This window comes from Nannospalax galili, unplaced genomic scaffold (genome assembly GCF_000622305.1).
Source record: "Nannospalax galili isolate Female #2095 unplaced genomic scaffold, S.galili_v1.0 scaffold28, whole genome shotgun sequence".
Lineage (NCBI taxonomy): Eukaryota > Metazoa > Chordata > Mammalia > Rodentia > Spalacidae > Nannospalax > Nannospalax galili.
The window spans coordinates 2,137,264-2,149,065 of NW_008359594.1; the positions used below are offsets into that span (position 1 = coordinate 2,137,264).

General features: G+C 38.9%; 1 protein-coding gene across 2 annotated transcripts in view; it reads left to right on the top strand.

The window, feature by feature from the left end:
* Ube2q2 (ubiquitin conjugating enzyme E2 Q2) overlaps positions 1 to 11,802 on the top strand; it is a 71,478-nt gene that overhangs the window by 13,750 nt on the left and 45,926 nt on the right. The window contains exons 2-3 of one of the 2 annotated variants that reach the window (XM_008823416.3): positions 625 to 726; positions 8,074 to 8,178. In XM_008823416.3, the coding sequence (XP_008821638.1) occupies positions 625 to 726; positions 8,074 to 8,178 (207 nt within the window). The remainder of the gene's footprint in view (positions 1 to 624; positions 727 to 8,073; positions 8,179 to 11,802) is intronic. The other variant, XM_008823418.3, reaches the window with a different exon arrangement.

Here is an 11,802-nt window from a genome sequence, read left to right on the forward strand (position 1 = left end):
ATTGCATATTTGAGGCTGCAAACCAATATCCAGTCTCAAAAAACAAAGGAAAAAAGGAATGACATTCTGTGTAACAATGTAGGGATGGAAAAGTATTAGCTATGAAGCATTATTAAAGACAAAGTAGTACTGTTTTAAATCTATAGACTGAATTTTAAATTTGGCATTTTTGAAAGTTGCCTTTTCTCTTTCAGAGATAACTATGATTCTGGATTTTAAAGCCCTGAAAAAGGTGAAAGCTGGAAAATCCAGGTCATAATAGACCTTTTGCTGTAAGGCAGCCTGTCTTCAGTGGTGCTTGAATACCTTTTTTCCCTTGTCTTTTGATAAAAACAATTCTTATGGTGTATTTCCCTGTTTTAAATCATAGTGCTTGTTAAAATTCTGTTGTCTGTTTTTAGACTTACAAATTATATAACACGGAATAGGCAAAATTAAACTATTAAACTTCATTTTTAAAAATTCCACAGGAGTTTGGTCTCTCTCAGTGAATTTTAATGTGTAGCTTTTCTTGGTACATTTTATTTGGATCCATGGTCATCTTGACACTTAGTGTTGTGGTTTAATTACAGGTTTGGGTTGGTCTGTTTGTAAATATCTCTAACCTAGGTGTCTCTGCAACAGGAATCGTACCCATCTTCTTCACCAATATGGTTTGTGGACTCTGATGACCCAAATCTGACATCAGTTCTGGAACGCCTAGAAGATACTAAGAACAACAATTTGGTAAGAAAATAAACCAGTCTGCTTCATTATTTTTTTTTCTCATGGTCTTCTATACAGAAATTGAATGTTGAGAGGTAATATGATAAGAAAGCAAGTTTAAGTTCAAGAGATCATGGGTTTTTATTTTAAAGTTCAAGTTCTATTTTTTCCTCCACCTACCTCCCTCTTTCTCACAGGTATAGCCTTGATTTAGATTAAGAATTAGGGTTCTTGGGGCTGGAGAGATGGCTCAGCGGTTAAGAACACTGACTATTCTTGCAGAAGACCTGGGTTCAAATCCCAGCACCCACATGACAGCTAACAACTGTCCATAACTCCAGTTCCAGGGGATCCGACAGCCTCTTCTGTCCTCCACGGGCATTGCACAACACGGGTGCACTTACCTACATGCAGGCATAACACTCATACACGTAAAATAAAAATAAAAAATAAAATATTAAAAAAAAAGAATTAGGGTTCTCTTCTTACATTTTAACCATTAAACAAAGTAAACGTCTTTGGTAGTGACTGTTAGTTAAGGTGAGAAATGAAAAGGGACAGAGATGAATGCAGGTGTGAAGGGAGGCAATGATAGCATGACACCAATGCTAGTGTGAGGGGATTGCTTGTGCTGGCAAGGCTCTACCAGTCTGTAGTAAGAGCCAAAGGTACTGAAGAAAGCTTGCTTTTGCTTTTTAAATACGTAGTACATAGTCCCTTTCTCTGTGGGGGTTACATCCCAAACCCCCGAGTAGATGCTAATATATAGATCTCTTTATATAGACCGTTTTCTCTAGTACATTGCATACAGTAAGAGATTAGCAACAACTAATAATAAAGTAGAATTAATGGCAACAATTCCAAATAACTTTAAAGTCATTGTTCTAGTTTGTTTCTCCATTGCTGTGACAAAGTACTCTAACCAATACCAACTTTGGGAGGAAAGGGTTTATTCAGCTTACATCTCCCCATCAAAGTTCATCAGAGAGCCCAAGGTAGAAACTCAGAGCAGGAACCTGGAGGCAGGAACTAGAGCACAGGCTGTGGAGGAATGCTGCTTACTGGCTTGCTTCCCTGGCCCCTGCTAAGCCTGCTTTTTTATGCAACACAGGCCCACCTGCCCCAGGGGTTCGAATCCCAACACCCACACAGCAGCTAACAACTGTCCATAATGCCAGTCCCAGGGGATCTGACAGCCTCTTCTGACCTCCGCCAGCATTGCATGACATGGGTGCACTTACCTACATGCAGGCAGTACACACATATGTTGGGGAACCCTGCTGTTAGGGTTGCAGTTTCTCCATGTCCAGATAGCCGCGAAGCGGCTCAGCGTTTGATGGAAAGACTCCCCTTTTCAGCAGGGCGCCTCCTGCTTTCTTCCTGGCTCACTTTGAAGTGCCGGTCACAGATGCCTTATCTAAAACATGACCTCTGGCATAGAAACTACCAGGTTTTTTCTATGTGATAATCAGGCACTGTTTGACAAGAAGCCCACCGCCACATGTAAATAAAGCATTCTAGGAGCATCTATCAACTGAGGCTTTTGCTACTGCCTGCACACTATAAATTCTCTAGTTTCCCCCTAATAAACCGGAGATGTACCACTAAATCTGACTGAGCTGTATCCTGTGTTTCACTGTGCCTGGGACCAGCCTGTGAGCAGTCTTCCCGAAAGAAGCTGCCTTCCGTCAGCACTCACGCGACGCTTCTATGCTCCCCGCTTTGCTCTCCCTGCCCCCCCCCACGGACCGGTGGCCAACGACCGTGGGCACAGGGGGAGCGTCCTGCAGCTAGCCTGAGCCTCCCACAGCTTGGCGCAGAGCCCCCTGCAGATTGACGCAGCCCACCTACAGCCCGCAGAGCCCGCCTGGCAGCCTGCAGCTTGGCGCAGAGCCACAGACCCACAGCGATCTGTAGAGCCTGCACCCGGCAGCCGCGGAAAAAGAGAGCCAGAGAGACCCACCCACCCCGCACACATACACATAAAAATAATAAAATTTAAAAAAAATCTTAAGAAAATGTTTCTTTCCATTTTATAAAAATTAAAAATATTTGTTCTTTGGTTATAAACTCCTAAGTATCCATTATGAGAACTAAATTTCAGGCAAAAAGGAAAATTTAAATCTATAGTTTTTCTGCCTATTATGATCACTGTTGACACAGTGAATATTTTCTGCTAGGTTTTTTTTTTTTCTTTGTTAGCAAAGAATACTGATTTACCTGTCTTTAAATAGTTAGGTCATGTTCTCTATATATGGCCTTACATTCATTTTAAACATTATCATCGTATTTTCTCATGTCATAAAACCCTTATGGAAAAATAGTAACTGTTCTTCATGGATCTTGTGGTTATTTAAAAATAATCTCTTCCGGGGCTGGAGAGATGGCTCAACAGTTAAGAACACTGACTGTTCTTGCAGAAGACCCAGGTTCGAATCCCAGCACCCACGTGGCAGCTAACAGCTGTCCATAACTCCAGTTCTAGGGGATCCGACAGCCTCTTCTGCCCTCCGCTGGCATTGCACTTGCCTACATGCAAGCAGTTCACATATACACATAAAATAAAAATAATAAAATATTAAAAAAAAAACACCTACCCCCAATTGGTAAAGGAATCAATCAGCTAGAGAAAAACAATTTTTAAGTTGACTTGTTAAAGTGTATGTTATAAAAATCTGGAGCGTTCCAAATGCCAGTTATTAGCAGATAGAAAATATGTTATTTTATTGATATTTATAACAAAAATTAAACCCCTAGGAATAAACTTAGATGTGCAGAACTTGTATCAAGAAGACTACAAAATTTTGCCTGGTAGAATGACAGATTTAGATACTGTGTCCCTGGATGGGCAGGCTCCATGTTACAAAGTCACTTATCTCTATAGCCTCATATTTGTAACTAAAATGCAATGCCACTAAAGGTCCCAATAGATTTAATATATTTATTGCTTATTTATGTTCACTTTTTAAGACAAGGTCTTGCTAGGAGCCCAGGCTGACCTAGAACTTGTAAGCCTCTTGGGTCAGCTAGCTTCCCCAGTGCTAGGATTATAGGTTTATGTCACCATGCCTGGCAGCCAACAGATTCATTTCTGGTACTTGACAGAATGACTCTAAAGTTTAGAAGTGTTCTAGTTACTTTCTATTGCTGTGACAAAACACTGACCAAAACCAGCTTGGGGAGGAAAGGGTTTATTTTATCTTACATCCATCAGGTCACAGTTCATCACTGAGGGAAGTCAGGGTAAGAACTCGGGCAGGAGTTGAAGCATAGACCAGGAATACTGCTTACTGGTTAGCTCCCCTCTTCTGTGCTTAGCCTGCTTTCTTATATAAGACCACCTGCCTAGGGGTGGCACTGCCCACGGTGGACTGGGTCCTCCCACATCGCTCAACAATCAAGAAAATGCCTCACAGACATACCACAGACCAGTCCAATGGAAGTAGTTCCTCAATTGAGGTTCCTTCTACCCAGGTGTACCCTTCTGCTAAGGCCTTTTATATGGCCTGCCATTAGAAGGTAACACCCACATTTAGGGTGAGTCTTTCAGCTTCAAATGATCCAATCAAGAAGGTCTCTCTCATTTCAGTTAATCCCAGATCCAGTCAAGTTGACACTCAGGATTAGCCATCATAGGAATTTAGACTTTTTAACTCTTAGATTTGTCAGAGTAAATTACAGTTGGTTTAAATATGTCCTTAAAATGAAAAAACACCGAGACAAGTTAAATGGCTCAACAGTAGAGCTGCTGCTTGCCATTAAACCCAATGACCTGAGTTCAGTTACTGGGATACCACATGGTAGACAGAGAGAACTGATTTTCACAGGTTGTCCTCTGACCTCTATATACATGTCATGGCACAAGTTCCTGTACACATATATACATACAAAAATAAATGTAAAGAAAGTTTTTAAACATTAAGAACATATGTTTGAAGTGTTTGCGTTCAGGCTGGTCTTGAGAGCCATACACGTGGGAGGAATTAAAACCTGGACTAGCATATGTTGACATCTCCAGCAGGATGGTGATGGAGTGATAGACATAGCCCTCTTACCACTGCCTCCTCTTATGAAGTTGATCATAAGCCAGGTCTGGTGATATAGGCCCATAATTCCAGCTACTTAGGAGGTCAGGCATGAAGATGACCAAGTTCAAGGTCTGTCTGAACTACAGAGTAAGTCCAAGGCCAGCCTAGTCAACCTATTGTGAATCCTGCCTCAAAGTAAAAAAAGGAGGGTTGGGACTTACTCAGTGGGAAAATGCTTATCTAGCATGCTTGAGACCCTATGCTCAGTTCCAGTACTATTGAAAAAAAGCTCATGAAGTTAATTGGAATGGGATATAAAATTAGACCCAATTTATAAAGAGTAAATATATTTACATGAAGGAAGAAAAACAAATCTTTCACTCTGTAGTCTCCTTGACAGTTTCTTACAGCCTGGTTTCTAGAGAATAACTATTTGTTTTTCCACTTTTAATTCACTTAGTTTATTATAGTCTAGATTCTGCCAGTTGCATTGAAATTTGTCTCTTAGTTGTATAATCCAGTGGCTCCTTTTCAGTCCCCAAATTGACTCCTTGGTTGCATTTTGATACTGATTTTTCTGTGGTTGAAGTATTCTTCCATTCAACTTTTAGTACTCATCAATAGAGAATTGGCAAATAAAAAAATAATATGATGTATAGTTGTATAATAGAATATTCTGTTATAGTTAAAGAATGTAGCCAGTCCTTCCATAAGAGCTGGATACTAAGTAAAGAGCAAGTTGCAAGTTGTATTTTGTATAATCTGTCCCCTTTTATATACTGTGACTTTTTTTTTTTTTTTTAAATCCACATTTATGCTGGTTTATCTGTCATTCTTTTATTCGGGGTACATATGGGAACCTGTTAATAGAAAACAGAAAAATGCTTTTAGAGACAATGATTGGCTTCTGTGTGAAGCTGAGTGATAAGTGATATATATTAAAGACAAAGCATGTCTGCCTGTGGGAACTGATAACCTGGTGGCGATTTCTGTGAGACCACCAGCCCCTGCTTTTATCTCTCACTCCTCTGAGATGATTCTCCTTGGTATGCCTCTTTATTGTCTTTTTCTTCAGTGCTTTCTCAAATGTGTAAACTATTCTCTCATTTCTTAGGTCATGCTTTATTTCAGGGATTCCTAAACCTGTATCTCTAGCCAGAATTTGTCTCCAGAGTTACATATATGTGCTGTGTCCAGGGAATCTCACTCTAATATGCCATGTATTCAGCTGCTTCTTAGTGCTCCACCACCCTGACATGTTTTCCCTTAATTCTCTTTGTGAAAAATGAGATGCTGAAACTGGTTATCTATGCCTGAACCTGGGAACTTGGAGGTTTCTTTTTTTTAATATTTCTGTTCCCCAAATGGCACTATCTGGTATCGAAGACCTGTCCATTTACCTTTAAGTATTTCTTAGTACCTTCCTGTGGTCATAGTGTCTTACCCCATCCTTGAAACACGTCCAGGGGATGTTAAAAATCAAACTTCCTATAAGATCTACTCCCCTGTTTTTCCTGTTGCTTGATGTGATGCCACCATATTGCTGCTTCCACAGTGCGCCTGTGCCAGGGATCTGAACGTCAGGGCTGTGTCCTGATCACCCTATTTCATTGCATTATGTAGTTAGCACAAATCAGAGCTTATTGGATGGATAGCAGATCCACAATGAAGCTTTTGCTTCCTTTTCTGCATGAGGACATTTGTTTGATCCTAATTTGCTGTTCAGCTTTCTTCATGTCTACTTGGTCCTTTATCTGCATTGGAAAGGTTTGCTCTTTGCTTGTTATTACCCATTCTGAACCTGTTTACGCTTTCTTAGTCTTCCATAAACCTGCTTTTTCCTCTTCATCTGTTTTCTTGATCAGAGATACTGAGGAAACTGCTCCTCATCGGTGTAGTAAGTTGCCTTATTAACTCCTATTCGAATCTGCTAAGTAAATTGCAATTGCTGAGCTTATGTACTGGGAAAACATTAAACAATGAAAAGTACATTTGTACACATGATTTGCTTCGCTTCCTTTAAGTAAATATACCAACAAAATAATCTGCATTTAAAAATGGAAATTAAAGAGTTCTTACAAAAGAAAAATTAGGAGGAACCCATTACAGGGATGATTTTGGAAGCCCTTGTCAAGAAATTCCAATGGACTCTCATATGAACATTTGAAAATTGCCCTGTTCTTTTTTCTATTTCCCTGTCTAGGATTTGTAATGCTAATTACTCTTGCCTTTACTTCTTCACATCTCCTAGTCACGATTCAAAGACTTTCTTTCCCCCTAGAGATAAGAGTTAGGCAATTTGGGAGTCTTTTAGATAGACCCACTCAAGGGGTTCTCCAGTTGCCTCACCCTGCATCCCTGATCAGTGTGGAAGAAGCCAGAGTGGTCTGTGTCCCAATTTCCTATTGGCAATTTGGGTAACCTCTTCAGAGGATGGTATGATAAGACTAGGAGGTAGGAATTGGCTAGGCAGTTAGGGTAAAAAGACCCCAAAGAAAAGTAGCCAGTTTCTTGGCTAAAACTCACAATGTCCTTAGTAACATACACTGTTCCAAGGGCCAAAAATGTCAAAAATATTTGGGAGCTTTTATCTAATCCTTAAGATTTTAGGGTTACTTCTTCAGAGGGGGGAATGTTAGAGTAGCAAAAAGCCCCATGGGGGGTGGATAAAGATGAAAGAGTTTAAAAAAATTCTTCTTGACAGTTTTCCTAGAGATTTCTTGTTTTTCTTTAGGAGAGGCACTTAAGAACCTACTACACAGCTTTCAAAGGCAGCTTAATTTAATCCTTATGATCCTGAGAAAATGATAATTTCTTTATTTTGCAGATGGGGACACTCAACCCAGGGAGTTAGATACTGAAGGTTATCTTCATTCCAGCCAGGGTTTGGCCGACTAGGTGACAGACGCCTCTGTCATTTTGAGTGAATAGCTGTAGCATATGTAATTTTTGTAATCCATATGCAGCCATGCTTACCTTAGGTTTTGTAGCCTTATTAATGCATTTATGTTCTCTTGTTTAAAGTTTTAAGTTTCTAAGATGTTAGCGACTAGAAACTGGATAATGTATGAACCATCCTTTGCCTTTTGGTTGGTGTTATTCTGTTATGTATCACTTTGTAAGGATTATATCTAAACTGTAGCAATTAAAAAATAGTGATTTTTCTTATTAATAGCCCTTAGGAAAATATTATAGGCTGATATTCTATCTATAGGGTATAGTTGAGCAGGAACAAACTTTGTCATTTCCTTCTGGATTGATTTATAGTAGCTGTAGCATTATTCAATGTCTTCTAAGGGCTCTTTAACATAATGCTTATTTACTGAAATGTGTTTTGTAGCTTCGTCAGCAATTGAAGTGGTTGATATGTGAACTCTGCAGATTATATAACCTTCCTAAGCACCTGGATGTTGAGATGCTAGATCAACCACTACCCACGGGTCAGGTAAAGTAAAAATTCTCTAGTGTTCAAGAGCTGAAATAAATTGTCTTAATCAAAAATTTAGGATAATTTTTCTTTTATTATACAATTATTTAGAAGTTTCTATGTTCCTAGTAAATTGTTTTAGGTACTGAAAATGGCCTTTTCAGTCTTTGGAGTTGCTTGTATTTTACTGTGGTAGGTAGGTAGTTGCACCCACCCCACCATTTTGTAATATTCCAGATTTCCAAAAATGTTTCTTCTTCTTTGATTGTTTGCCTTGTTTATTCAGTTATTTTCACTTGAAATACCATCTCCGTAAATCCATCTTTGCCTCTTAAGGTCTAAGGCAGATGTTAGCTAAGAAATTCCAACCAATCCATGACTTCTAGATTTACCTATATAGCTATCAGTTACTGACTTTTTATTGTAATAAATGAGGATTTAGTTCTAATACTATCCAGCCCACTCATAATTGTTTACAAACTCACAATGTTTGTAAAACATTATGTTTAGTCATGAACAATCAGTTTATCATCAGGACTTTGTAGAGCTAGGTTTTCTACTGTGGTGTTTCCTTGTATCTTTTATTTCTCAATGTTTTATAATGATTCTTAGTTTATGAAAGTTGTATCCTATCCCTTTCTGTGGTCTGCCTCTTCTGGAATCTTTGGCTCTTCTGCACCAGTCCTGGATTACTCTCTGCTTGCCTAGAACTAATCTGTTGTTTCCTGGATCTTATGTCCTCTTTCTTGGCTTTCTCTTCCTCATTTGTCTCATTACATCTTCAGGTAGAAGCCCAAGGAAGCATGAGGAAGAAGCAGTACATTTTCTGATTTCTAGCTTTTGAAAGATACGGTTTAGAGTTTGGGGTTCAGAGCAGTACCACATGGGGTTTGAATCTTGGCTCTGCTTATTAACGTACCCTCTTAGGTCAACCCGTAATCACTCTGCATTATTTCTCATTTGCAAAGTAGTTATAATAGTAGTTTGATATCACTGTGAGGTGGTCTCAAAATAAATGGTTTGTGAGTTGGAACATGCAAATTGTTCAGAATATCTCATAGTAAATCCTCAGTAAATTTCAGCTGCTATTATATTTTCCCCTTTGTTTAGTTGAATTTGTAATTTTAAGCTGAAAATAATTTTACCTCAGAATTTCAAAGACTGCTGTTACTTTCCAGCTAATGGTGTTGCTGAAGCCTGTTGGCATTCTGAATCTTATTTATGCATGCCTTTCTCTCTGGAAGCTTTACAGAATTTGTGCTTTCCTTAGTATAATGAAATACTATGCCAGGGGCTTAGCTTTGGGTCTTTTCTCCTTCATTGTGCTGGGTATTCAGTATAAATAGTCTTTTTCAGATTTGGAGTCTTGAATTTTGTTATATTGTTTTCTTGTGTGACAACTTTGCTTTCCATTTTTATTTTGGAATGCCTACTAATTGGACTTTAAAAGGGTTTTTACTTTTATTCTTGAGACAAGGTCTTATGTAATTCAGGCCTCCTAAACTATATGTAGCCAAGGCTGATCTCTTGCCTCCACATCTTGAGTGCTGGGACTACAGGCTTTGCCACCATGCCTGACTATTTTTGAATTTTAGACCTCTTGGTTTGAGTCTTTGGGAGTAGGTTATATTCCTTTTCTTTAAAAAAATTATTGCATTTTTATTTATTGTGTACGTGTGTGTGGATAGGCCATGGCACGTGTGTGGAGGTCAGAGAACAACTTGTGAAAGTCAGTTTTCGCCTACTGTGTAGATCCTTGGACTGAACTCAGGTCATCAGGCTTGGCAGCAAGCACCTTTACCCATGACTTTTAAAAATCTTAATTTTCAGGAGCTGGAGGGATGACTTTGGGGTTAAAAAGTACTGGCTGCTTTTGCAGAGGACCCGGGTTCGGATCCCAACACCCACATGGCAGCTAACAACTGTCCATAACTCCAGTTCCAAGAGATCCAGTGCCCTCTTCTGACCTCCACGGCATTGCACAACATGGGTTTACTTACATACATGCAGGCAATATACTCATACATAAAAGAAGAATAATAAAATATTTTTTAAAATCTTATTTTTCTTTAAACTTTTGGACATTTTACTTAGACAATCATAACTTTTAAGTTTTCTTTTTATATATTGGTGTTTACCTTATTTTCTCAAAACTTAATGACTTAGAGTTGGATTTGGTGACACATGCCTGTAATCCCAGCACTCAGGATGCTGAGGCAGGAGGATTGTAAGTTTGAGGCCAGCCTGGGCTACAAAGCAAGGCGTCATCACAATAAACAAAACCAAAAAACTCTTAATGCTTTAAAACATTGGTTCTCATTATTGCATAAGTTAGCTAGGTATAGCTGGGTAGCCTCTGCAGGTTTCATTTGTTGATACGCAGTCAGATGGTGGCTGGAACCAGTGTGATCTGGATGCTCAGCTACACTTGTGTCCAAGATGGCTTCCTTTTCACTGCTTGCGTATCTGGTGTCTTGGAGTTTTTTTATATGACCCTTTTCTTCACATGGAATCTCATCCACTAGGGCTTCTTCCTAAATAAGGCTTCGGTTTCTTCAGAGGACAGTCAGAAATCTCACTTTTGGCTTCCAAGAAAGAAGTCTGAGTTACCAGGTGTTTTTAAGTCTTAAACCTGAAGCAGGTCCAGTGAAAATTCTGTAATGGTTCTCAGTTAAGGCAAGTCATGGGGCCAGCGAAGGTTCACTGTGGATTGAGACCATCATAGGCTATAACTGCCTGAAGGTGTGATTCATTTTCAGCTTGGGGGTAATCATCTCCAATCTCTAGGAACCATGAGCTTGGAGAACTTTTTCTCACTGGTTCTCTGATTATTCTGTCTTGATCGCATTCTGTTTTGATTTTATGGATGTGATAGAATCATAAATGTGTATATTTTGATACTCTTGTTCTTTATGTCTAATCTTGTCCTGTTTTGCATTGTAAAGCCTGTTCTCAAATATCTTTATGTTTATTCTGTGTTGCTAATTCACATTTTAATTTTTTTTATATACCTTCTGTTATTGCACAGAGAAGTACTGAATGAATGAGTTCCTTGTAGCCAAGACTTGTCATCTGATAGCTTTGGAGGGCCGGAGATTTATAATGCTGATTCCCAGGTACTACCGTCCCACTTTTCTAGTTCTTGGTATAGAACTATTGATAGCTCTAGTTTCTCTGGAGATTAAAACTCATGATATCTTGTTTGGGGTAGGTAAAATCTGCCTTGTTTCTGTTTAATAGTAGGGAATACAGTGTGCTTCAAGGCTTAATGATGTGTTTTGTACATAGGCTTTGATTAGTCTCTCTGGTTTTCAGTCCTCCCTGTCATTTCTACTTTCAGTGTATTTGGTGTCTTGAGTCTAGATCTTCTCCAAGATGCTGTGGGACAATTAACTTCCTCCTTTCTGGTGTCCCTGAACCTGTGCTTTTACTTGCTGTGCTTCATTGATTACTGTTCCTGTTTACAGTCATCTTCTCTAACATAGATGAATTCTCTTTGCTTCTGGTAGTCCCATTCTTTTTTAAAAAAATTTAAACAATTGTGTATTTATACAGTGTTTATTCTTCTGTAATTTTAGTAGAGCCTAAGGAGAAATGGTGAGAAAAATGGTTATTTTTATATGTGTTCAAGTTTTCTTTTCT